General features: G+C 37.3%; 1 protein-coding gene across 15 annotated transcripts in view; it reads left to right on the top strand.

The window, feature by feature from the left end:
- NRXN1 (neurexin 1) overlaps nucleotides 1-27793 on the top strand; it is a 1148195-nt gene that overhangs the window by 421748 nt on the left and 698654 nt on the right. For 14 of the 15 annotated variants that reach the window (XM_032653219.1, XM_032653220.1, XM_032653228.1 and 11 more), the window contains one exon: nucleotides 27161-27462. In XM_032653219.1, the coding sequence (XP_032509110.1) occupies nucleotides 27161-27462 (302 nt within the window). Of the gene's footprint in view, nucleotides 1-16449; nucleotides 16460-27160; nucleotides 27463-27793 lie in introns of all 15 variants that reach the window. The other variant, XM_032653225.1, reaches the window with a different exon arrangement.

Below are 27793 nucleotides of genomic sequence, written 5' to 3'. Positions count from 1 at the left end.
GTAGTTTTGATTTGCATTTCTCTGATGATTAGTGGTGTTGAGCATCTTTTCATGTGTTTCTTGGCAATCTGTATATCTTCTTTGGAGAAATGTCTATTTAGGTCTTCTGCCCATTTTTGGATTGGGTTGTTTGTTTTTTTGATATTGAGCTCCATGAGCTGCTTGTATATTTTGGAGATTAATCCTTTGTCAGTTGCTTTGTTTGCAAATATTTTCTCCCCTTCTGAGGGTTGTCTTTTCATCTTGGTTATGGTTTCCTTTGCTGTGCAAAAGCTTTTGGTTTAATTAGGTCCCATTTGTTTATTTTTGTTTTCTCATGAATTGTACATTTAAAATGAATAAACTTATGACGTGTGAACTACACCTCAAAAATCCATTAAACATTTTCTTAAAGGTACAAATTAGGCAAAACAAGTTTAATTAGGTCCCATTCGTTTATTTTTGTTTTTATTCTCATGAATTGTACATTTAAAATGAATAAATTTATGATGTGTAAACTATACCTCAAAAAATTGATTAGGGCTTCCCTGGTGGCGCAGTGGTTGAGAGTCCGCCTGCCGATGCAGGGGACGCGGGTTCGTGCCCCGGTCCGGGAAGGTCCCACATGCTGCAGAGTGGCTGGGCCCGTGAGCCATGGCCGCTGAGCCTGCGCGTCCGGAGCCTGTTTTCTGCAACGGGAGAGGCCACAACAGTGAGAGGCCCGCGTACCAAAAAAAAAAAAAAAAAAAAATCGATTAAACATATTCTTTTTTTTTTTTTTTGCCGTACGCGGGCCTCTCACTGTTGTGGCCTCTCCCGTTGCGGAGCACAGGCTCCGGACGCGCAGGCTCAGCGGCCATGGCTCACGGGCCTAGCCGCTCCGCGGCACGTGGGATCTTCCCGGACCGGGGCACGAACCCGCATCCCCTGCATCGGCAGGCGGACTCTCAACCACTGCGCCACCAGGGAAGCCCTAAACATATTCTTAAAGATACAAATGAGACAAAACCATGAATCTAGAGACCTGGAGGTCAAAGATAGCAACATATTAAAGGAGAGTGGGAATGATAAGTGATGTCAGTTGTAGAAGAGATGTGTGAAAACTTAAAAGAGAAACTTCATGTTTGTCTCTCTGATTTTACCAGGGAAGCCTTTCAACTGATAGTCCAGCCTGCAGGTGTCTGCAAGAAAACCCTCCATTACTCCAGGCTGTAATACCTGTCCTGTGGCCACGGAGCAGCTCATAATGATCCTACAATAATCTGCTCATTTAAATAGGGTTCATCATGCGTAGACTGCTAGGGTTTGTTGTTGTTTCCGTGCAACTCTGGGTAGACTATCGTGCAGGACTTATTTTAACAGGAGTTAATTAGGTCCAGAAAATTGTCCTTGTTTGTTACAGTTCCAAAGCCCCAGTACAAGCTATACTAACCCTGTGATTGTGAGCGATGGAAAAAAGAAGGGGCAGGGTTGGGGAAGGAGGAGAAAAGGAAGAGAACAAGTTTTGCCAGCAAGTTCACATTCTTTACTTTTATAGAGATAGTTTTCCTTTAGAAAAGCTCCTAAGAATAAAGAGTCAACTTATATTTTTCAATGTGGTCAGAAGGTATTCTCTACAGGAAAGAATTACTAAGCACACGCACAATACATAGATCACTCATTTCAAATGAATTAAAAATAAAATAAACCTAACAATAAAACTCAGAATTACTTATTTTTACCATGATCTGATTCTCAGGAATGACAGTGTTTGGGGATCATTGTTATGGATACTAATTACTTTCTTACCAGTTATTGAAGGAAGCTGTGGCTAAAACATGTATTTTGAGTGCCAGGTTATAAAGTTTACTATAATGTAATCCACTAGACACCAGAAACCACAGAAAAATGGGTTCCTATTTTGTAGTTTTTCTACCACTTAAAATTAATTCCAAAGTGTTGGCTAAAATAAGTTGCCAGTTACTTATTTTTTTTTGCTTTTTTCATCTTCAAATATTCAGGATCTGAAAATTTTAAGTTAGAGCTAAAGATAACTTTGTACTTCCTGACTGACGTTTTTGTTTTAAAAGTCAGCAGTTAATTAAGAACACAGTGAGGGGTTTTTAAAATAGACTATGAGAGACTTGTTTCCGTTTGTTGGTTTGTTCTAATAGTTTGTATTAGCAAATGTTTTATCACCCAAATTACAGTGAGGTACAAAGAAAAATCCTAGGTTTCATTGTCTGGCATTTGGAAAGGCACCTATTTTTCTGCTGGTTTGGGCATGCACATAGTGAGCTCATGGAGCATTTGTTTTCCTGACCTCTGGAATAAAAAAGCAACCTGGGGCTTCCCTGGTGGCGCAGTGGTTGAGAGTCCGCCTGCAGATGCAGGGGACACGGGTTTATGCCCCTGTCTGGGAAAATCCTACATGCCGTGGAGCGGCTAGGCCCGTGAGCCATGGCCGCTGAGCCTGTGCATCCGGAGCCTGTGCTCCACAACGGGAGAGGCCCGCCTACCACAAAAAAAAAAAAAAAAAAAAGCAACCTGACATTAAAGACAGGGATAAAATACTGGGCTGCTGCTTATAGGCTTATTGGTGTGTTTGTTGTCACAATAATTGTTTGGAAGCATTTTTATTTGATGTTTAAATTTCAGAGCAGGTTCTTACGAGTATCCAGGGGAAGAGAGCATAGAACCAGAAGGTGAATCATCCTTTGATAACTGTGTGGACATCTGCACAAAAACAGTGTGCTCTGTTATTACATGACGTCAGGAGCTGTACACTGCTTGCTCTTACTGAAATCATATTTCATCATTTTATATTTATATACATGCTTTATATGTATGTAAAGCAATGACAAGAAGGCATCTGGCATCACAAAGCAGGGATCTCACATTTGGGATCTTTTCTTGTATCAGAACCACTTTGATAACTACCTTACAAAATAGGTTAAATTAAAAAAAAAATGCTCTCATTAATTATCACAGTAGATATTTACAGTCATCCCTTGGTACCCAGGCAGGATTGGTTCTAGGGCCCCCGTGGTTACCACAATCTGTAGATGCTCAAGTCCCTTATATACAGTGGCATATTCTATATATCACATCCACACACCCTGGGGACAGTGCATAGTTGAGGCAGTTCTTCTTCAGATTCCTCAGGAACAATGGCATTTCTGACTGGAATTGGTAAAACTGGGAGACAGAAACAGCTGGAGAATAAATATAAATGCCACCAGTGTCCACTTTAGTTTACTGGATTTAGACCACTTGTGGCTATTAGACAATGAAAAGGTAGGTGACCACAGCTGATTCATTTTTCTACGTTTTAGGGAGAGAGCAAGGGCAGTTATGACCTCTATGATTCATTCCCGTCCATCAAACAAATCAGTCCCTAATCAGAGAAATCTGGATTGTATGCACGGAAGAGTGCTAGGGAGTCCACAGAAATTCCTTGCCCTGAAAAAGAATTATCTTCTAGTACAAGAATTTTCAGACAATAGTGTATGAATCCTTTTTCCTCTGATTGCACTTAATCTTCCTAGAAGTCCAGTAATGCAATATGTATTTCTAGTCCCATTTGACATGATTTAAGATATTTAAATAACTTAGCCAAAGTCACAATGTCATTGGCTGAAGCAGAAGCAGATACCCCCCTTCCCCAAGGAGAGACTGACACGATAAGAAGCAAAACCAGTCAATCAAGTAAATGAGCAGATTTCTGTAAACAGAAGTCTCATTTGACTGTCTCACCTTAAAATTGAGGGTTCCTCATTTGTATCTGCCTCTATGAAGTTTTAGGAGTCATAGAATTATTTTCTTCAAGGAGAAGAAGCCAAACTATAATCTGGAAGCATTTCTATGTTAGTTTTAGTAAATACCTAAAGAAATTTCAGAAGAAAAAGATCTCGCATATTCAGAAATTAATTGTGATTTCTTTGTGTGTGTACCTAATTTTGTATTTTCCTTGAAAGAAGACCCCCCCCCCAGTTCATATACAATTCAAACTATCCAAAATTTGAATACACTTCTAACTATAGTTCATCAGTCCTCTAGGTTGATAAAGGAAAACTAAAGACTTTCAGACAGAATGGGTGTTAAATTAAGCTGAATTCATTGCTAGGCTAATCAGGGAAAACCTGACCCAGCTCAGAGGTATTGGGATCTGAGGCAGAGGACCTTCAGATTAACTGACAAGGAAATCTCAGCGCCCGTGAGTTGTGAGGATTTATGTGGATATACATTTGTACAAGAGCGAGCAGCCCCTGAGAAGATGGTCTCAGCAACCCAAGGCAAAGGTGGCTTACAAAGGTGAGGGCCCAAGATTCTGTAAGGAAAGTGGATTGTTCCTTTAAACAAGCCCTTGGCTTCTTAGTCCAGCATGCTGGGTTACAGTGGAAATGAGTAGGGGTGAAGCAGACTGTTTGCTGAACCCACGTCCCTGGGGGGTTTTCATGAGCTTCACTGAGTCAGTTGCTTAGGTGCACACATAGTACACTTGAATTGCAGACCATAAAGGATTGTAAATCTCCATCAGCTTATCTTTCTGGTATTTCTGGTGACTTTTAGAAGTGGTTGCTCAGGTGCCATCTTTTGAGGCCCTGACTACATGCTATGTTGCAGTCTCTCACACTGTACAAATCAGGGTCCTACAGAGGAAAAGCCCAGGACAAATTATCTTGATGAGTGTGATAGCCAAAGTGAATTCCATTTGATAGAGGAGGATGCTCACAAATACATGTTTTATCTACCCTGCTTTAAATTTTGTCAGCCTGGGCAAAAACATGACTCCGAAATAGATATCTGCTAAGGGATTTTCCCTGACAAAAGAGCAATGGAAAATACTTTCCACTAATGATCTCATCTGTAGCTTCTCAGCATTTCCAACTGTTAAACACTGTTAAAAAAGAAATACAGTGTTGTGAAAAAGAAGAGGGTCTCTGTAGGAGGTTTTGTATCATGTTATTGTTGGCAATTGAGTCTCTGCAGAACCCAATATGGTTTGGCATCTCTTTGGCTTGACTTGTAAAAGGGAGCTATTTATGTAGAATAATTTATGCACATGGCAAAATGAGTGTAAATTACTCATTTAATATTAACTTTTTTCTGGTTATGAAAAGTGCTCATTATAGAAAATTTGGAAGATTAAAAAAAGATTTAAAGAAGAAAAACCCACACTTTTATGCAACACAGAAATAGTCACATTCTAATACACATATACATTATAATTATAAGCATACAATTTATAATACAATTTGTCTTTATTTTGTTTAGTTTTATGTGAAGGGTATCTTCCTCCATCATTAGAACATGAGAGCATGTTTTTTTTTTTTTTTTTTTTTTTTTTACTTTTGGCTGTATTGGGTCTTCGTTTCTGTGCGAGGGCTTTCTCTAGTTGTGGCAAGCTGTGCATGGGCCTCTCACTATCGTGGCCTCTCTTGTTGCGGAGCACAGGCTCCAGACGCGCAGGCTTAGTAGTTGTGGCTTACGGGCCTAGTTGCTCTGCAGCATGTGGGATCTTCCCAGACCAGGGCTTGAACCCGTGTCCCCTGCATTAGCAGGGAGATTCCCAACCACTGCGCCACCAGGGAAGCCCGGGACGGCATGATTTTTAATGATGCAAAATATTCCACCCTAATGTTCTTTCACTATTTGTTTTCCAATAATTGAATATTTTAATTGTTTACAAATTTTCCTGATTTTTAGGTCTGTAATGGACATCTAGTATACAAACTTTTGTTCATGTTTCTGATGTTTTTCCTTTAGTTGTGTTATCTAGCAGCACAATTATTAGGACAAGGGCAGAACTTTTCTTTGAGTCTTTAAATAAATCGTCGATTTATATTCCCCATAGTTTATACCACTTTGCATTTCCACTAGTTAGTTAGATATGAAGTGCTTATTTTGTTACACCCAACCATTATTACATATTATAAGCTAAACACAAAGCCATTTCTATTTTGTTTTTCCATGCATTTCTTTGAATATTTATAAGGTTGCATAATTTTTCATAGACTTATTGATCATAAATTTTCAATTTTGTGGATTGTTTATTCATGTTCTTTACCTGTGTTTCTGTTGGAGGGCTAAGGATTTTTTCTGAACTGGTTTTAACAATCTTAAAAATGTTATACTTCACACGTGTATTCTGAACACCTAGAACAAGACGTGAGGCTCTCAAAACTGGCTAATAAATGAAATAATTTATATATTTTTCCCCTGGATTACTATCTACAAGTTTCAACTTTTTTTCTTCTTCAGGACAATCTCCAGAGAATGACCTAAGCAAACATGTCTAAAACTGAGAAGTGTTTGGTAAATATGACTTGTTTAGCAAGTAATTGTTCGAGAAGACTTCCCATTGCATAGATATTCTATAGAGAAATATTAAAACAAGGCGCCCAGATTGAATAATGTTCTCTCAAAGAAGGTAACGCTTGAACTTGAATTGGTCTTTTACATCCTCATTAGAAATTTTCGTTTGATAAAAATATTCTAGGGGCTTCCCTGGTGGCGCAGTGGTTGAGAGTCTGCCTGCCAATACAGGGGACACGGGTTCGTGCCCCAGTCCAGGAAGATCCCACATGCCACGGAGAGGCTTGGGCCCGTGAGCCATGGCCGCTGAGCCTGCGCGTTCGGAGCCTGTGCTCCGCAACGGGAGAGGCCACAACAGTGAGAGGCCCGCGTACCACAAAAAAAAAAAAAAAAAAAATTCTGTATTCACATCTATATTCTTTCTACCTTCCTACCTCCCTCCTGCCCTCTTCCTCCTCTTCTCCTCAAGAATCATATGCAATTGAATAAAAAATTGTATAATAAAGGGTATAAAATATAGAAGAGGTCAGAGGAGGGATGGCTCATATAAGGAAGGATTCTTGCGGTAGGACTTGAGGTGAGTCTAGAAATATGTGGCTAGTGGAACAGGTCAGAGAGAAAAAAGAAAAGTATAGAGTCAGAAACAATTATGGCATTTGAGGAATCATAAGAAAACGGAATTTTTCATAGTTGAATAATTGAACCTAGAGTGTGTCACTAGTGTGAAAATAGATGGATGAGGTTTGGCTTCCTTTTGTCCTCCCCTAGAAAGATCTCAGATCTGCAGCCAAAGAGCTGATTCTCCTCAGTTTGATCTCTCACATCACAGTGTGCTTATGAAATTTGGAAAGCCATCTAAGGAATTTCAAACATTCTGAATACAAAATGCCTTTTTTCACCAGCCAGGAGTCACCCTCATCACTAAACAAACTGGCCAATTTTAGAGTATTTCCTGCTTTGACTTGTTACTGATGCAGCATCTGGCAGGAACACGGTGCTGCTAGTTGCAGGAAAGTTCAGGAAAGTTCCAAGGACTCCAGCTGGCTAACTTCAGTGTGAGAAGAAAGTCTGCCATCAAAATAGCTGCCCTCCACCTGTTTTGTCCTGATTCTTTTCTAGTGCATCTTCACTCTTACAGTTTCTAGAATTTGACAAGAACTTCTGGCCTCAGAACTTTCTAGATATCTCTGTAGACACCTAGAATGTTCCTTTCCATTTCTACCTGCTCTAACTCTTACTCTTTCATCAGCTCCCAGCAACTGAAGTGTTCCTTTTAAGGGAATCCCTTCCTAAGTGCCGGTTGAGTATCTGCCTTCAAGGCACATTTTGGTTTTCCTTCCTTGGTGGTACTTGGAACAGATATAATTGAATGACTTGTTTAATGTGTGATAAGGACCTGTTTCCCCTCCTTAGATAGACATGTAAATAAAAATCATTCCTGATCTCACATTCAAGCAGTAGCTTTCTTTAGCTCTATAATCAAATTTGATTTTTTAATTTTAAGCCCAGTAAAGCTTAAAAGGATCATAGTTAATAATGACAGAAAGTTCCATTTACATTTCTTTTTTTTTTTTTTTTTTGCGGTACGCGGGCCTCTCACTGTTGTGGCCTCTCCCGTTGTGGGGCACAGGCTCCGGAGGTGCAGGCCCAGCGGCCATGGCTCATGGGCCCAGCCGCTCCGCGGCATGTGGGATCTTCCCGGACCGGGGCACGAACCCGTGTCCCCTGCATCGGCAGGCGGACTCTCAACCACTGCGCCACCAGGGAAGCCCCCATTTATATTTTAAAATAGCTTATTTGGTTAGTTTTTAGGTCTTGTGCTCATGTGCAAATTGCAAGTAAAGTAATCATAAGTAATTCAGTCAACACAAGGTTATTGAGTGCCTCCTAGGTTCTGGGCACTGTCCCAATCCCTGAGATCCGGTGGTAGACAACCATCATGACAACGGCAACAAAGTCTCCTGCTCTCGTGGAGCTCACACTTTAATGGGACATGTGGAAATAAATAAATAAATAAATAATTCATAACTGAGGTAGTGATAAATGCTGTACAGAAAGAAAAATAAAGTCCAGTAAAGAAAAAGATGCAGATGCTATTAATTCCAGAGGAAGTGCCTTGTTATTTTTTTTTAATATTTTGAAATTTTATTAGTTTCCATTCAGTAAATTAGAAGGGAACTTTTTAGGAAAATTTAAAAACACATCAAATTCATAAAATATATTATTTCAAAGTTATAAAATTAATACATGTTCTTTGTAAAAAGTCACACAGCAGGTAGGGTAAAAATTGAAGGTGCCCCCTCATAATTCTTGTATTTATTTTCTCTTAGAGATGAAAATTAGAGACACTTTTCTATGTAGCTTATAGAAAAACATGGCTTTCTGGGATGTGGCTTTGAATGTTTATTTTGGGTCACATTTGGAATATACCTGTATTTGACATGTTATTTTCAATATCAAAATCAAGAAGTTTATGTAGCTATGCTTTTATAGAGAAAAATTTATATTTAGCAAACCTGTAGATGCTCTCCAGCATCCTGAATTGGATTAAATTGCAACACTTTCATTTTCTGAGTTAATGTGTTAAGTGCTGAACCTCAGTAGTGAAATTGTAAGAGGAAGGTGACTATTTGCACTTTCAATGTAATTTTATGTCTCTCCGGGTTGTTATTGGTGAGTAATAATGAAAGAATTATTTTCCTTCAACCTGGAGGGTAGACTAAATGAAGAATCGGACTTAGAGTAAAGAATGTCCTCCAGTGAGCTGGTAGAAGAGAATTTTATTCCATGCCATAAGTTTATGAGACTAAAATTGATGTCCATCTGTCAGGATGGTTTAGTCCTTACTTTCTGACTGTAGGGCCATGGGGATTAGCCATGCGGGGGCTGCTCATCTGTTTCCAGTTAAACCATTGTTGTTGTTGTCATTATCACTTTTGATAGTCTCTTATGGAATTTATAGGAGTTATTCCTTTCCATAAGGTAGAATTTTAAAATAGTATGGCTTGCTAGCTGTAAACATACATATATATATAAATCTAGTGAAAAAAATCCTTTTTTTATATCTGAAAGAGTAATATAAAGAATAAATATCTTTCTTACCAGTTCAGTTACTTAGCAATCAGGATAGAAGGCTAAAGAGGCAAGGCAAAAATATTGATGGGATTTTCTCTCAAATCATTGTGTACGTCAAATTAAAGTAGATGTTTAAATCATTAGGGTTTTTACCTGCATGAAGATTTTAGGAATATTAAAAGCTTATCCAAATGTTGCAAAATACTGGCCTTGTGTAAGACTTACATAAAAAAATAGTAAGTCTTTCCTGAAGGATACAAAATAGGGCCCAAATAAGTGGAAAAACAAACCGTGTGTTCCTGGATCGGATGATTTAAGCTTTAAATTAAATGATAGATTTAGGGCAATTTAACTCATAATCTCAATTTGGGGAGAGGGGTTGGGGAATTGACAAATTGATTCTGAAGTTAATGTGCAAACATAAACAGCTAAATTTTTTTGAGAAAGATAATAATTTGGGTAGGGTACCAACTTAATATTAAAAGGTACTGTGAAATGACTATAAGTAAAGCAGTTTTGTTCTGGCATAGAAACAGACAAACAGGTATATAAAGAAAAATAGTGTCTAGAAATATATCAGGTATTTATGGAGTTTAGTGTATGATAATGCGGTGTTTAAAAACTGTGAGGAAAGAATGTAGTATTTAATAGGCAGTGTTGAAAGAACTGATTATACATGTGGGAAATAAAGTAAAATTAGGTTCCACCCATGTATCATTCATATAAAAAACCATAAAGGGATTGCATGTTATAGAAATACTAGAAGAAAAGAGAGGAAAGTATCTATATAATTTTGGGCATAGGATATGTTTTCTTAATCAAGAAATAAAAGCAGCTTGCCATGAAGTAAAACTCTGATGGAAATGATTTTATAAGATTAAAGAGCAAACAGAGAAAACTTGTGTACCAGGAAAACTGAATGACATTTGTAGCCAGACACTATGCTAATAATTTTATAAGCATCAATTCATTAGCCTCTGGGTAAATATAACTTTTACCCACATTTTAAATAGGAGAAATTGGAAAATTATAATGTTAAACAACTTGCCCCCAATCACAAAGCTAATAAGTGATGGAGTGGTAGTTTGGGCTCTTAACCACATCACTGGGAACAAAGTCAAAAGAAAATGTATTTAGGCACTGTATTCATTTGCATTTAAATTTATTCTACCAGAAAAGTTGGCATTCACACAGGATATTTCAAGAATATCTTGGACTATTATTTCTTCTATGTTCAATACAGTAGTTTTAAAGAATCTAAAGTCTCTTCATAATATCCTTTAATCATGTTTAATGCAACTTACTAGTTATATCTTACAATTAAATATAATATAAATTTGCTTTACTTCTTTGAATCATTAAACCAATATCCTCCTTGGCAGATAGTACAAAGTAAACCCTTCTTACATGAAGTCTTTTTCCTCACAAATGCTTGTCTGTTTGATAGGAAATAAGAATAAAAATATCTAGTGATGGACCATCCATCTGTCTCCTCCCTCCTCCCCAACCAAACCTGAATAGCTTTCCAAAGCTCTCCTTATTTTTGCATTGAAATCATTACCTTGATTTTAGATAGACTGCGTTTTTCAAAACTTTAATATTCATGACAAAAGTGTGAAGTGCAACTCTTGTCCCTAAGTCTGTGCCAATCACTAATTCACATTTCATTCTCAGCTGCATATTCCTGATAAAAATGTCAGGAATATTTCTTTCCTTTATCAAAGCCTTTTATAATTCAGGCTTAACCAAACTCTCTCGCATCATTTGCCTTTCTTCTTCTTCATGCCATCTTAGTTCTAGTCAAATTTCATTAATTGTTTGACTTCTCACCTCAAAACGGTCACTCATTTCATCCCCTCACCTGTTGTGCTGTTCCCCAAATTCCCGAAATTTCAAATGTGTCATCCTTCAAGATGTCATCCAAGTTTTACCTTCTTTAAGAAATGTATCTCAGCACTTTGGAAATAATCTCTTCTTTTAAATTTCCCTGACCTCTTATATGCCTTGTGTCCTCTTTGCATTTTGAACATCTTATAAGATAGATATCTGTCTAATTCAATATTGTTTCCCTCAAAGTAATTAATACAGTGCCTCACACATAGTAGGTCTTTAATATGTTTCTTTAATCAATGAATTAATTCCTTGGGGCTTCCATGATTTATTTTGCAAATACATTCTAAAATGCTGCTTAAGACTTAAGGCTTTGAAATGCGTCAATTAAAAAAATCTTTTCCCCCTGGAAACTTTACGTAGTCCTTTATATATGTACATATGGATCTTGATTCATGGAAACATCTCTTTGGGATTGCATACATATACATGCATATATATGTATAAAGAGGGAATGTGGTTTTTGGAGAGCAGAAGAGACAGCATTAAGAAGGGGACAGACAGATGCAGGAACTCAGTGGCTGTCAGGAAGGTCTCTGCAGGCAACACCTGTAGCAGCATCCAAAAGTGCTTTGAAGGCTTTGGAGTGGTTATTCTGCTGAATAACTGAATATCCACAGAGCCAAGGTCTGTGACCTTGAGCACAGCAGATCTTTTCTGCTGAATATGATCTTATTCCAAGTGAAGTCAAATTATTCTTCCCAGTCGCCAAGAAAACCTCAAAGCTTTCAAATCACTTTGCCCTAAGAGATGCCTCAAATCTGCCAGGGCAGCCCACAGGACACAGGGACCACAGCATGCACTTGAATGATTTGGAAGCATAAAACTTCCCATTTTGTACAGAATTCTGATGCATCTAGGTTGTATGCCAAGTATAAAAAGGCCTTTGACCTGAAGTAGGAAAGGCCGAAGGGCTGCCTCTGTGCCTTCCTTGAATCTGAGCTAGAAGAATAAAGGATTTGTTTTAGTGGAAAAAATCGCAAGGCCTGCCAGAGCCACGGACATTCCATCTTGACCCATCTGCCCACTCTTCCATTTTCTCTTTTCAGCATTCAGAGAGTGTGCTTTTTAATTAGTCAAACAAGCAACAGCAAATGAGGGAAGTGGGGAAGAAACTCTTTGTCTTCAAATTGAAATATATGTAAAGAAAACACAAGCAGAAATTTATTAAAAGGCTTTTGTGGGCTTCCCTGGTGGCACAGTGGTTGAGAGTCCGCCTGCCGATGCAGGGGACACGGGTTTGTGCCCCAGTCTGGGAAGATGCCACATGCCGTGGAGCGTCTGGGTCCGTGAGCCATGGCCACTGAGCCTGCGTATCTGGAGCCTGTGCTCTGCGAAGGGAGAGGCCACAACAGTGAGAGGCCCGCGTACCAAAAAAAAAAAAGAAAAATCCCGAGCCATTGTTTATTATGGCACAGCAGCAAGGGAAGCAAAAAAGAGTTTTTTGTGCATTTGTCTATTAGAAGAAGGAAGAGGAGCTTAGGCACCTAAAATTTCAGCCTGTGGTGTACAGAGGTATCAACCTGTTAAAGAAAGACAGGCCTGTCAAGGAGAAATTGCTGATGGAGGGGTGTCAGCTCTTCTATTTCAGGACTAGCTCTTGTGTTGCGTCTTTCTTTAGTTTAATCCCAGTTCTTTCTTCCATGACTTTCTCCTTAGAGTAGAACATCCTTGTTTTTAACGTCCACAGTGGGATATTTAGCTTCCATAAGCTTTTCATCAGCTTCAGGTTTTATTATGACCAGCAAATAAAGAGCACTGTTCAAGACAGAATGTTTGCCTTCTTTGAATGTTTGCATTGAATTTTGCCAGAAATACTTAAACCTTATACATTTTGTATAATGAGAGTTTTGGAGATTGGCTAAAATTTTTAATTAAAAAAAACTGAAAACAATTGAATTCAGCTCATTGGGGGTTTCTTTGTGCTTGGGCAAATGTGATTGCCTGAATTGGCAGCAAGATACAACTCTAGATTGCTTCTTAGATGATTTTCCTTCAGGAAGGAAATGTATAAAATCAGCATCTGAATGGGTTGAAGATTCATGCATGTGGTTTTACAGATTTTTTTCCCTACATTATTGGTAATATTATCGATTTAAAATAAAATGCATTGTCTGTTTTTAAGTAGGAATATTTAAGTCAAAGACTTTCATCATAATACTATAAATCAAAATAAACTGCAAAATTAAAATTTTGATGTTGAGAAGCTTAACATAATTAGTGCAAATATGGTAAGGTAGTCAAGGTGATTACTTCACTTTGAGATAATAGCTGAGAAAAATAATAGTAATATTAACTGGTGATATGAAAGCTATAAAGCTATAATTTTGCATATTTTATCTAAGAGTTATGAAAGCTAGTTATCTGGGAAAGAGATTAAATTAGGATTGAACATCTTGGTGAAAAAGCTAGACTGTCCTATATTCTTCAAAATGAATATTTTCTTCCCTCTGAAACTGTGAAGGTGTCCATTCAAACCTATCTAAAATAGCATTAGAAATGCAGCAGACTGTAGTAGAAAGAGCATACCATTCAGTCAGAGATCCAAATTCTAGTCTGAGGTATTCACAAGCTAAGTGTTTTTTGCCAAGTCTCTTAAATTCCCCGGGCCTTAGTTTCCTTATCTGTAAAATGAAAAGACTGAATTAAATCAGTGTTTTTCAGATTTGAGTGGTGAACCGTTATTTTTATGAAGTTAATTTAGAACAATTCCTATTTCTATAAAAAAATAGAAGAGTGCATTGCAAGTACAAAGTCTATATACGGTATGTGAATCCTGGGTAACTGCGAAGAACTTTTCAAAAGACCTTGAATGAGAAGATCTCTTTAACTGTTTTATGACTTGTTCATGAGAAAGGCTACTGTAGTGTGGGGAATGGAGGGGGAGGCAACTTATTTCAAGTATGGGATATAAAATATATCACGTGTTCTTGCCATATAGTGTCAAGGCCAATGATCTTTAGAAAGAACAGACTTGTTTCAATAGGGTGTTTGGTTTACTCACAACAGGTAGAAAAGGAAAAAAAGCATTTATAGCTTGTGAATGTGGAAATATGTCTTATCCTTGAGATCAGAGAATTCTCAGTGTGAGAAGTGAACAGATGTATTGTGAATTACAGTTACTGATCAAGAGGTGGTATTATTCAGTCTGGCCAGAATGTTCTCTCACCAATCAAATTACTTCCAAACTAGAAAGTGAGAATGTGCTCTGCTCTTTGATTGCTTTGTTTATATTTCATCTATTTTATTGTATATTTTGTGCTGTTTGTTGGGAAGTGGGTTCTTTTCATGGAGAGTAAGGGAAGGGGGAAGGCCTGGTATTTTACAAGAAACATTGAATTTCAAGCTTAACTGGTTACTGGAAATAACTGGGAAGTAAAAAATAATAAGAAAGTATCAGGAGCACTACTCCAGTCTTAACAAGGTAGGACTTAAGGGAATGGGTGCTAGAAATACGCTTTTATTTCTTCTTTTTTTATTGAGGTGGAGTTGATGTACAGTATTATATGTTTCAGGCATACAACATAGTGATAAACAATTTTTAAAGGTTATATTGCATTTATATTTATTATAGAATATTGGCTATATTCCCTGTGTTGTACAATATTTTTTAAAGGTTTCTTTCCCAGGCGATTCTGATGACCGGCCCTGTTTGGGATCAACTGGTCTAGAGACTCAGCTTCTCATCTCAGCTTCACCTGTGCCTAGCTATAGATGCCAGAGAAGATCTCATAACCTTTAAAGGTCTCCTTTTTCCAGTTCTAAAATTTACATTTATGTGATTCACTGAGATTTCTGATAAAGTTTCACAGTTAAAAGAAAGTTAACCACAAATCAGACAATGTCCATTTTTTAAAAAAAATTGGAGCTTGAGACATAAGTTTATATTTAGTTGTTCTAAAAAGCAAATTGTAATAATTTCTACATGCTGGGAAGGGTTCTCTTGTAATATTAGATCCCAATACCGACTTGTTGACAGTGTCAAGTGTTAATCAGTGAGTAGGCTGTCCTCTTATGTGATTCCCCCGTATGCTCCTGTTTTATAATCCTGCCGGTTTCCCCTACTCCAATCATAAAAGTCTGAACTGGGAGTAAATATTTCTGACCAACACAAACTGAGCTAATCAAATTTCATCCCCTCTGGGGAATTCAGGACTTGAACGAAATTACTTTGAGTCTGGGGTTCGCTGTTGAGTTATACGAGCGAGAGCGATACAACCCTATACGAGACCAAAACTATGAGGAACTTAGATCTTCCCCATGTTGCATCCTTTCCAAGACTTGATGGTTCAGTGATTCCTTCTATTCTGTAAACTACTTCCAAACTCTTTCTGATAAATTCTGTGTGTTTGCCTTAGGCTGGAGCTCTGCTGGTGTTGGGAAGGGAATAAAATCCTAAGGAATCTATTGTACAGAATAACTAACTTCTCTCCTATGTATCTAGAAAGGTGTTAGTTTTGTACCATCCTTGGGAGGCTTGAGAAAATAGTATTCAAAGCAGATGAGAAACCTGGTTTGAAAAATGCTGAGCTAGACAATGTTGATTTATGATGGTTTCAATACAGCTATGACAGATGGGATGTGGGGAGGTTATGGAAGAATCAGTCTGTAATTAATAATAATGATAATAATTCCATAATCATTATATTACTGATCCTTATTTTTAAAAAATCTGAAGGTGTGGCATGACAGCATGACTATAGCCATTGTACTGAAGTAAGCTCAGACTCAACCACATTCACTTGCCTATGGTCATGTAGCACCAACCATTAAGTGGGGGAACTGAACTCAGGGTTCCTAATTCCAAACCAAGGGTTCTATCCATAGGAAAACACTAGTCATTATTGGTTTATCCCTTCATACATTAATTAGAGAAATATACCTGCTCCCAAATTAATTCATATAAACATATAGTAAGTAATACCAGCTTTCTCTTCAAATGTTTTATTATACTAAGAATTTCATTTATATGGAAAAGTACCTTAAATTTGGGAGAAAAAAAAATTCATTACATTCTTTTAACACCCCAGCATATATTGGACCAAAAAGTCTGTTGAAGGTGTTCTTTTCCGGACTAAGGAAGAAAAGTGATCAGAATAGAAAGTTTATTTCTGATAGAGTGTGAACAGAACACCTTCCATGTTGCTTTGTTTTTCTTAAATTTTAAGTCCTTACAGTATAAGTGGAAAAGTAGATCTAGAAGCTCAGGGAGACAGAGGTTGCTATGGAAAGTTCCTTGTAAAAGCAGCAGCCATCAGAAACCTTTAAAGACACTTTAACTCTAGCATGTTGTATGATTTTGACAGCAGGAAAGCAGTAGAGTTTGGCACAGAGTTGAGCCTCAGTAAATGTTTATTGAGTGAATCAATGAAACAGTGGCTCAATGAATCAAGAATGTTATAGGGCCATAAAATTTTAGAATTGAAAGAAACACTGGAGATCACTTAGTCCAGCTATGTCACTTTGCCAGGGAAGAAAATAATGGCCCAGTGAGGCTAGCTGGAGTGGCCAAGGGCAGAGAGCTGAAAAGTGGCTGAGTGGAAACCAGCGCTCAACTCTCCTGATCCTTAGTGCGATGCTTTTTTCCCTTAGAGAATGAAAAATAAAAACAACACAAAAACCTCATGAAATCATTTTGCAAGTCATCAAGGTATAAACCTCTTCAAAAGGGTAAACCATCAATAAAGAGACATATTTTTCCTTCCTTTATGCCATTTGTAATACCTCCATCTCTTTCTTACTCCATGAACCTGAATTAACCAAAAATTTCCTAGAATTCGGGTGCTGGGCATAATGATATTCTGGTTATTAAATGATTAGGTAAAAAGCTGATTTTTTTAAAACTGCTGGACAGTCCTTTAAAATATGGTAGTTACTTTAATAATAACAATAATAATAACCAACAGTTGATTGCCCACCATATGCCAGGTATTTCTTTATGCTCACAGCGGCATGCTGAGGATACATTTTTCTCATAGAATTGTTAACTAAAGGCCCCTGACACGGAATTTAAGTAACCTCCACTATAAAGAAAATCTCTAGAAACGGGCCAGTTATGTTCCTCAGCACTTACTGGAAGACAGCAAAACTGATCTTTTGACCCCTCCTGATTCCTCCCTACCTCCCACCTTCCTTATCTACCTAAGCACTGGAGATGGGTGAGTGGGGCAGAAGAGTCAGTAGGTCATAGACCCCATGAAAATGTATTGTCCAAGGAGAAGTGTGCTTCCTTTACCCAAGGTAACCGGGAGAACAGACTGCTATAGAAGCGTGTGCAGTGCCTGTGTATGCCTGCAAAAGAGGAATGTCTGCATTCTGCATTCCTTACACATGACAGTGTCTGCATCAGATTTGCTGACCTGCCTCGTGCCTTTCTGAGGAGAGAAGGGGACTGGTACAGTGGACAGAGACCAAGGAATATAACCTATACTCTCAATGTCTGCTATAGCCAGGAGGCCTAGGATTCTATGGGTCATGCAGACACTCCACTTTAGTCTGGGGCTTGAGCCATCTGGCCAGTATCACTCACAAGAAGGTCATTTGCTGGGCTGCTGGGCCAGGGGATCACAGTAGCCAGATGCAGTGTGTTGGAACCAGAGGATGAAGCAGGTTGAGCCAGATGAATCTCTCTATCTCCACCACCCCACCCCTTAAATTATGTTTGGAAAATGCAGTGGGGAGGCCCTACAGAGCACTTAGGAATCTACCATTTGGAAGGCATCAGAGGTCAGTGAGGGTGAACCAAAGAAGCAGGTACAACCAACAGAAAGAGACTATAAGCATGGCCACTGTCCTGTTCTCTTCCTGTCGTTGACTCCATCCCGATAAAATGGAAGGGCCAGGTGTATATGACTCTATAGCCCTCATTCCTATGGTCTATAACTTTATAACTGTTCGTCTCATTGCTAGCACTTTCATGCATATCCAGAATCCAAACTCCACACAGAAACCAGACTTAACTTTTAAAAATGTAAATCAGAACTTGTCACTCTCCAGCTTCAGTACTCCAATGGCTTTCCATTGTACATGGAATAAAAGACACAGACGTAGAGAATGGACTTGAGGACACAGGGAGGGGGAATGGAAAGCTGGAACGAAGTGAGAGAGTGGCATGGACTTATATGTACGTGGAATAAAATAGAAAAGTTTGACCAAGATGATGCCTGAATGAATTATTAATCTCCCTCTCAATTCCAGTTTGAGGACTGCTAGGTGCTTTACATGTGTGACTTTTGGATTCAATATTCTTTGCCTTAAGTTCAAAGACATGCCATGGGTTTCCAGCATCCTTTCTCTTCCCCTAGTGCAAAGCGTGGTACTGTAAAATCCAAGTGTTCTTAGTTTATACTGATCTTAGTATAAATGAGGATTGTTTATAAATACAGGATATCTATAAATCTGCTATAAATATCATTGTCTTCCTATAATTATGTATATAATAGTATATTTGCTATATATACATACATATAATTTATTTATTAGGTAATCATTAATTGACCCCAAAGGAATCATAAGTTCATATAGAGATTCTTTGCAAAGCCTAAATTCACCAAGCTATGTTTTTACTTTGATTGTGTCACTGGTATCCTCCAGGTTAAAAGATGCTAGAGCCTAGTTGTCATAGGTTCAGCTGTGGGAGTTGAGCTGGAGGCAGGCCCAGAAATTGCGATATTGCACACCTGGTGAATGTTTGTTTCTGACTTTCCCTGTGTGTCGTATCATCTGTGCAGAACTGAATGGTCATCAGCCCGGTTAGGCATGGAGTGGCCTGTTTGGTTCCCAGCACCTGCAGTTATTGAAACAAATGCAAATCAGTTGCATAGTAGGATTGGAAAATTGCCATAGAGTGTTGGGCTATGTCCTATTTTTTTTTTTAATATGTTCAAGTTTAAGCTGCATTTAGTTTTTGGTAATGAATTAGAGGTTCATTTCATGGCAATACATAGGAAATAAGGAAGAACATGAGGTTGGAATAAAGAGGGCAAGAGTTATACATATTTTGATTCTACTCCAATTTTTTATGTGACCACAGTTTTATCTATTGAGGCCTCACTCTCTTCATCTAACAAATTCGAGCATTGTGCCAAATAATATCTAAGTCTTCTTTACCTTTCATATTTAATGACCTCACATATATTGTCATTAAGAGTGTGCCTATTTTGGGGGTTATCTGATGGATTCTTGGCAACTTACTTCTGGACTGGTTGCCTTGAGGTGTATCTAAAGTGAAATAAAACCTTGAAGAATGAATATTTTATGAAGCTTGATTTCTTGCTGCAAACAATAGAAGTTAGCCTCAGAATTTCTGTAGATTGAATCACATTTGGGAATTTTGGAATGATTTACAGCATTGCATCAGGTAGAAAATCCAAGGTAAGAGTGAACTACTCTCCCTTTAAAATAATGCTGTTTTTCCTTATAGTGATCAATTGATTGTTTTAATTTCTAAATTACAGAGGGTTTTGGCAAATAAAACTATGCTGTTTTCTGTTACACTGAGGGACTGAGAATTTAACCTGATGTGATTTTCAATAGGCAGACTTTCTTTTCCTGTTTTTCTAAACTTGCTTTACCTTTATAGTCAGAGAAAGCCAGGCATGTTATTTAATTTAATAATGTAAACTTCGGGGCTTCCCTGGTGGCGCAGTGGTTGAGAGTCCACCTGACGATGCAGGGGACATGGGTTCGTGTCCCCGTCTGGGAAGATCCCACATGCCATGGAGCGGCTGGGCCCATGAGCCATGGCCACCAAGCCTGCGTGTCCAGAGCCTGTGCTCTGCAACAGTGAGAGACCCACGTACCACAAAAAAAAAAAAAAAAAAAAAAAAAAAAAGTAATAATGTAAACTTCTAGTGTGTACTTTTGTTTAGTCAAGGACATTTTCGGCACAATATTCTTGTGTATTTGACTTCTAGAGCAGTAAAACAAATGAAACAAGTCTCTTACTCAAGCGTTGGTTTTTGTTCACTTGCTTTTTTCACATGTTGATTTCAGTTTCTGGTTTGTGTTGAACACAATCTTAGAATATATTTTAAGATATAGTAAAACCTTATAAACCTGTGTGATTTGGGATTGTGTATATGAAATGCAAGATAATCAAGAACAATAATGTAGGTCAGGTTCTTGGCTTAGGAAAATGGCCTGACATTCTTCATGTAAGTGAGAATAGTGGGACTCCTCTCTGCCCATAGACATCATTGTCCTTAGGAACTAGGGCCATTCCCTTGCAGATCCTTCACTTAGTAAAGAAGTTCAGTGAAGCTGAAAATTGTGGAAACATAGGGTCAAATTAATGAGACTTTACCCCAAGCATAGGCAATGGGAAGGGGCATTATCCTGAGAATCAATTTCTGTGTGAACTTGGGGAGCCATTTAACCTTTCTTTGTGTAATATTCCTCTCTCTAAAGTAGAAGTCAGTAATTCTTGCTGTTGAAAAGGATCTGTTTTTTCATTCTTCCATCCAAAGATTGAGAACCTTCTGCCATATGCAATTATGTTTTTCAGTTATGTATTTCAGTAATGTTTAAGTTCTTTTTTTGATGAGTAATTTGTTTTCTGTCAAAGTGAATGTTCCACCTATGGATACCTCTCTTAGAAAGTCTTCATTATATTGAGAATATGTTTTCCCATACCTTTCATGCTTTGATTCTACTTACACCCCTGTTTCCATACAAAATGGAATTACTCTTCTAGGGGACATCCTTCCTGATGTTTCAAGATACTGTCATGTATCCCCTAAATTTTTTTCTTTAGAGAGTTTTTAACACTACCTTATATAATCTAGAAGTCTTTTATCATCTTAGCATATATCCAAACGTACTCCAGCTTGTCTAAATAGGAGTGTGATAACAGGCATGAGCTGCCTAGCACTAAAGCACAACACCGTCCCATCCCTCCTCTAAGAACTTTCATGAATGTAACCCGTGCATACCTGGGCTTTTTTGAATGTCTCTATCACACTGTTGATTCATGTTCTAAATCCTCTAAAGATTTGGCTTTGTTTGTTTTATCTGATGTGTCTTGTTTCCTATATACTCTTACTTGTTCAGTTGAGTAGTTTTAGACCTGAGAATAGAACTCAGGTTTATTCCCATTAAATTTAACTTTGTCAGAATCAGCTTATCTAGTCAGCATAACAAGAATTTGTACAATTTGGATTTTTTCATTGAAATTTCCTTCAGAAAATTAGATGAGCAAGAACTGTGTATTTTCTTCTAAATTATTAGAGGGCTGAAAATTGAATAGGACTAATTCCAATGGCACTCTATTAGATCTCTTCCTCCAATTGTATTGCATAGGAAAGCAAATTAATATAGAATATTAGAAAAATGCTCCAAGCTTTTGAGCAGTTTATTTTTTAATTGTTTCTCTCATTCTATCATAGCATTTCTATGATGAATAATAGAGATTCCCTTTATCTTGACAATGATCCATTAATCAGCACATTTGGCTATGGTCCTTCAAACAATTATAATTATATCCATTGCAGCTTATATACTTTTTTCTAAATCCTATGAGGTCGCTCTGGAGAGCAAATGATATTAAGGGATATTAATATGCATTGAAAAGTTTTTAAATGCTACATAACTGGTATTATTATTGTTGCTATTATTTTCATTTTTACTAATAAAAGTAACATTGATGGGAGTAGTGTCTTGCTCATATCACCCTATGAATCAGAAAGAAAAGACTTTATCAGGTGAACTTGTTTTGTTCTCAGTCATATAGATTATTTAAACTAGTATTTAAATTATTTTTTGAAATATAGTATAAATACTAAGAAGTGCACGTATCATAAGTGTACAGCTATATGATTTTTTGCACTCTGATCACACCCATAACCAACACCAGATCCAGAACAGAACATTGCTAGCACCCAAAAAGTCCTCCTAACTAGTCCCTGCTTCATATCTACCAAAGGTAGCCATTACCTTGACTTACAACAGTAGAGATTAGTTTTTGCTTGTTTAAAAAAATTTTATATAACTGGAATCATAAGTATGTTCTCTTTTATGTGTGGAATTCTTTTTACTCAATGTTATTATTCTGAGATTTATCCATATTTTTGCACATAGTTGTAGATTATATGTTCTCATTGTTGTCTAATATTTCACTGTGTAACTATACCCCAATTTATTTATCCATTCTACTATTGATTGGCATTTCAGTGCTGTTCAGTTTGAGGTTATTATGCAGAGTGCTGCTGTAAACATTCTAGTATGTTATTCTGATGATCTTTTTGTCCATTTTGTTGGATGTATCCTTACAAGTGGGGGTTACTGGGTCATAAGGTAGGCAGGTGTTTAGCTTTAAAAGATATTGCTAATTTCAAAAAGCAGTTCTCACCAGCAATACATGAGAGTTCTAGTTGCTTCACATCCTCACTAACACTTTGTGCATTTTGTCTTTTTCATTTTATTCATTGTAGTGGAATGTATTGATATTTTATTGTGGTTTAGTTTGCATTTCTCTGAATACTAATAAAGTTGAACATCTTTCCATGTGGATATCCTTTTATCATGGATAAAAGTGTCTGTTCCTGTTGGTTTGGCTAGTTTTGTTTTTTTTGTTTTTTTTTCCTGATTGATTTGTATAAGTTCTTTATGTATCCTGAATATAAGAATTTGTTGATATAAATGTTGCCGTGAATCTAATTTCTTTTTGATGTTTATTGTTTTAGAACATTCTAGAAATGCACAAGATATTTGGGACTTACATTTTAAAATTGACATAGACCCATTCTTTAGGTGTTCAACAGGAAAGCATAAATAACTCTTCACTATGCTGCTTGGTATTTGCATATGACATAGCAGAAAACAATGACAAAGACTGTATGGTAACAAATAATTGGAGGAACTGTAGTGCTCTTGAAGAAAGTAGAATGACTTATGTATTCTCACATAGTACACATATTCTTTCTTGAAAAAGAACATAGCAAAAAGATTTTCCCTGCTTAGATTCATGTCTCATTTATGGCCTTTTGAGGTAATGATATATTATACAGCGTGATTTTTTCCAAAACTATGTGGTTGCATTTAATGCAAATTTAAATCATCTAAATTTGACATTAAACAATATAAAAGGAGTGATACATTTCCATTTTTAAGTAATAGGAATATGATGGCATGAAATGTCATCAATTCTCTTATAACTTCACAGCTTTCCATCTAGTGAACTGCAAACTCTATTTACTATTTTTTTCCTTTGGCTCTGCCACATTATCTGGCAAATAAATCCTTTGTCAAGATTTATTTTGAATAAATCATATTTGGAATGATGTGAAATCACTTAGATAAAATGCTACAGCCTTTTAACTAGATCAAACCTCTTCAAGCCCCCGAACTCTGTTATTTAGTATTTAAGGGTAGTCAGAGGCTGAATTCTAATCCTGCTTCTGTGGTTGGTGCACTTTCTGAATTTGACAGTCATTTAAACTCCATGGGCATCATTTTCTTAACAATGTAAATTAAAAGCTTGGGCTAGAAGAGGGTCTCTAAAACTCCCTTTGGCTCAGAGATCTGTTCTGAGTATTCCTTGGGGATGAAAAATTTGCAAATATCATCTTCAGATAAGTGAATCTCAGTATATCTGAACCAGAATTCACCTGACTCCCTATCATCAAATGATCGGAACAGTGAGAAGAGAGAAATGAATTGAAGGGAATTGGGAATTGTATTTTTATTGACTATGGTAACAATTTTCTAAAGACTGACACCTTTATAATATGTGACGCTCCCACGGGCTCGCATAAGGCCAAATAGCGCTTATTGCCGTCAGTCGATTTTCAGCTCATCAGCACTCTCATTAGCATTGGATAAGAATTACTATTTTTCCATAGCTTTTACGAAGCCTGGAGTTTTTCTGTCTTTTCATATCATTTTTTGTCAATTTCATGGCTCTGAAATAGTTTCTGAATATAATTTGATTTTTGCCTTTCCCTGAAGACTCATAGAATTGAGCATCTTTTTATTTATTCATACAGCATATACCTGTTTTTCTAGGAAATTACTATACATTTATTTTGCCCATTTTCCCATCGTTCATCTTGTTTTTCAAATCGAGTTATCAGAATGCTTTGCGAATCCTGTATTGTAGTCCTTTGTAGATTAATATGGTATGAAAATATTTTCTACCAACCTAATTTAGATTCTTACTCTCTTTATGGTATTATTGATGAACCATTAACTTGTGCATTAAATTAACTGCATTAATTTTAATGCAGTTGAATTTATCAATATTTTATTAGTGATTTTTGTGGCTATTTAATAAATCCTTCCATACTTCAGTATTGTAATTTCTTGTCTTACAAAAGTTTTACAGACTTACCTTACTAATTTATATCCTTAGTCCATGGAGAATTCATTTTTTGTAAACAAAATGATGTAAAGATCCAATTTCACTTTATTCATGTAGATAACCAGTTGTCCCAGCACCATTTATTGACTAACCTATACTTTGCTCACTTATTTGCAATGCCTGACTTGATATAAATCATTTTCATATATGCTTAAGAATATTTTTAGTTTGATTATTATCTTTATTCTCCCCCTTTTGTCTATCCTAATGCATTATCTTTATTATCATAATTTTCTAATAATTGTTCATCTTTACAGGAAAGTTCCTTAATCTTCTTTCTGTGGTGTATCTTGGCTATTTTGGGCTCTTTGTTTTTCTCATAGAACTTGTAGAATCAGCTTTTCGTATTCATTTTAAAAAATCATTGAGATTTTTACTGGAATTTCATTGAATCTATAGCTCTGTTTGTATGTTTAAAATATTGATTTTCCCTGGTACGTATAACCCTACGATCTTTCTGAAATATCTTCAACCCAACAGTTTTTTTTTAAGATAATTTTGGTCTTTCAGTGTATACAATTATATTTGCTAATATGATGTGGGTTTTTTCACTTATACCCTTGATAATGCTTATGTGTTTCTCTTGTCGTCCTACATTATCTAGGACTTTAAGCACAGTGTGTTGATAGTGGGCATCTGTGTTCTGTTTCTGATCTTAAAGAGAGCGTTCTAGATTTCACAGTGAAGTATGACATATGCTATTTGTTTTAGATCATTTATCACATTTATTACATTAGGCAGGCAAGGAGGAAGACATCTACCATTTCTAGTGCCCACCAACTTTGCCAGATGCCTGTACAGCATTATCTCATTATATCCTGAAAGACTGGTATCAGTAACCATTTTTAGAAACTGAGATTTAAAAAGATGCATAATTGCCCCCAGTGCAGTTAACAATTGGCCAGCTAGGATCTAAATTCATAGTTTAGCCTGCTTCTTTTTTTTTTTTCCTAGTATATCAGACATATTTAGTTGTGCTGGCTCCCAATATCAAGGCACTTGCCATATTGAACTGACCAGGGAAACAAACACCTAAACTGTAGACATTCAGAGACAAGGATTAGGTCAGTCTTGGTCACTCTGTTATCCCTAAAGACTAGCACTGGGCTTAACACTTGGGGGGATTTCAGCCAATATTTTGAGTGTTTGAATGGAAGGGACCCTCTAGTATGGATTGGGCTGTGCTTGGTGACTCTGCCTCAGAATGTGGTGGGTTGAGCCTGACCACTAGACTTCACTAATAGTTTACTAGTAGGCAGTGACTCTCCCTCAAGGATTCACTCTCTTGTGAAAGTTCTTAGGTGCTCACAGTCTTACTCAGTGCCATGTCTTGTTTACCTGTAGCTGCTTATGGTACTTTCTGTATCCAGAGAGTCAGGTCATTGGGCCTTGATGAGCTGAGACCTTGATTTGAGCTCTGATGCAAAGGCATGAGTTATTAGATTATTGAATGACAATACTCCTGAGGTAAAATCCTATTGCCAGGATAAGAGTGAGACCCCTGTTAGTATATGAACTCTCCAGTGGGCATAGTAGAGATGCTGTATTACCAGGGAAACAGGTTAAGATTCTCTAGTATCACTTATAATTCTATGTTTATAGTTTATCGGAAGCTGAGTCCAAACCATACTGTCTCATTTTTCTTGGTACAACGCCATCATTGCCTAGAAAGTTGAGGGAGCTTTTGGCTTCTACTCTTTTTTTGGTTAAACTCGTTTAATTATTGGGAAAAGACTGCTCTTTCCAAATAGCCACATTTCTGTTTGATCTAACATTTTGTGGGATCTACATTGTTACTCCTAAATGTAGTAAAGACTGAGATATATAGACGATGTTGAGACTTCATTTACATGCTGTCCCCCTGAGGATGTCCTGGATTTCCAGTCTCATAAAAGCCAGCCCTACCATCTGTTTGGTGAGATCAGGGAATGAACCAACGATCCAGCTAATACCATTAAGCCTTCTATCACTGCCGCCTCCACCCAGGGAGAAAAAATGCACTTGCTCTATAGGAAATCTATTTACTTCCAGACCAAATTCTATTATTTTTTCTTTGCTTTCCCCTCATCAGATAATGTGTTATGGTTTCTCAGTGGTGGAAATATTTGGCTCTTCACTGAGAAGATCTTTGAATATAAATGCCTCACTGAAAATTAAAATAACGCCTCAGTTGGATGGAGAGAATGTTGTAAACACATTGGAATCCATTGTTGCCAGCAGAGTAGAACCATCCAATATGTATTTATGGTACCTGACTCGTGCCCTCAAGATATCACAGAGCTACTTTCTCTGATCAGAGCTCTTGCAGTGATACTTAAAAATGCATTGAATTTTCACGAATGTCAGCTTTAGCTATTGCAGTTGATGGCCCAAGAGCTGAGGTTTATTAAAAATATACTGCCACCTACAGTACTATTTAACTCTCTTTGACAGGGCTCTTGTCATGAATGTTAACTAGACAGAGTTAATTTGGGGGCTGATTAGTTATTGTTTCTGTGAAGATTTGCTAATTTACATAGTATGTTTCTTTACTTACGCATGTATGTATCTGTTTTCCTCTAGGAAAAGAAGAATACATTGCCACTTTCAAGGGATCTGAATACTTCTGCTACGACTTGTCTCAAAACCCCATTCAAAGCAGCAGCGATGAAATAACTCTGTCCTTTAAAACCCTTCAGAGGAATGGACTGATGCTTCACACTGGGAAATCAGCTGATTATGTCAATCTCGCCCTGAAAAATGGAGCTGTCTCTCTGGTCATTAATTTGGGATCAGGGGCCTTTGAAGCACTAGTGGAGCCCGTGAATGGAAAGTTTAATGATAATGCCTGGCATGATGTGAAAGTCACCAGGAATCTGCGTCAGGTAACAGCGCAGTGGATAAGAGAGTAACTGGCTTTGTTTCTCGCTACAGCTGTGTGTGTGGTACTTGAAAACCCTAACAACATGATACAGGGCTCCTCAGAGTGGCTTACAAATTAGCTCTTTCTTCTTCTGAGATGAATCTTCCTGCCATACTTGAGCAGGGGCATATCTAGAAAGTTCCAGGGGCCTAAAGGCTATTTTGACACAGCGACATATGATAGTTTCCCAGAGGGCTGCAAGGTTATCCCTGCGACCTGCCCTTCCTGTGATGTGTGTGATTCTGTTGTGTTTTTAGTTTTTTTGTTTATTTGATTTTAAATTATAGTTTTCA

The sequence above is a fragment of the Phocoena sinus genome, chromosome 13 (genome assembly GCF_008692025.1).
Source record: "Phocoena sinus isolate mPhoSin1 chromosome 13, mPhoSin1.pri, whole genome shotgun sequence".
NCBI classification, from domain to species: domain Eukaryota; kingdom Metazoa; phylum Chordata; class Mammalia; order Artiodactyla; family Phocoenidae; genus Phocoena; species Phocoena sinus.
The sequence above is the reverse complement of the archived record's forward strand: the minus strand, read 5'-3'. Positions and strand labels throughout refer to the sequence as shown.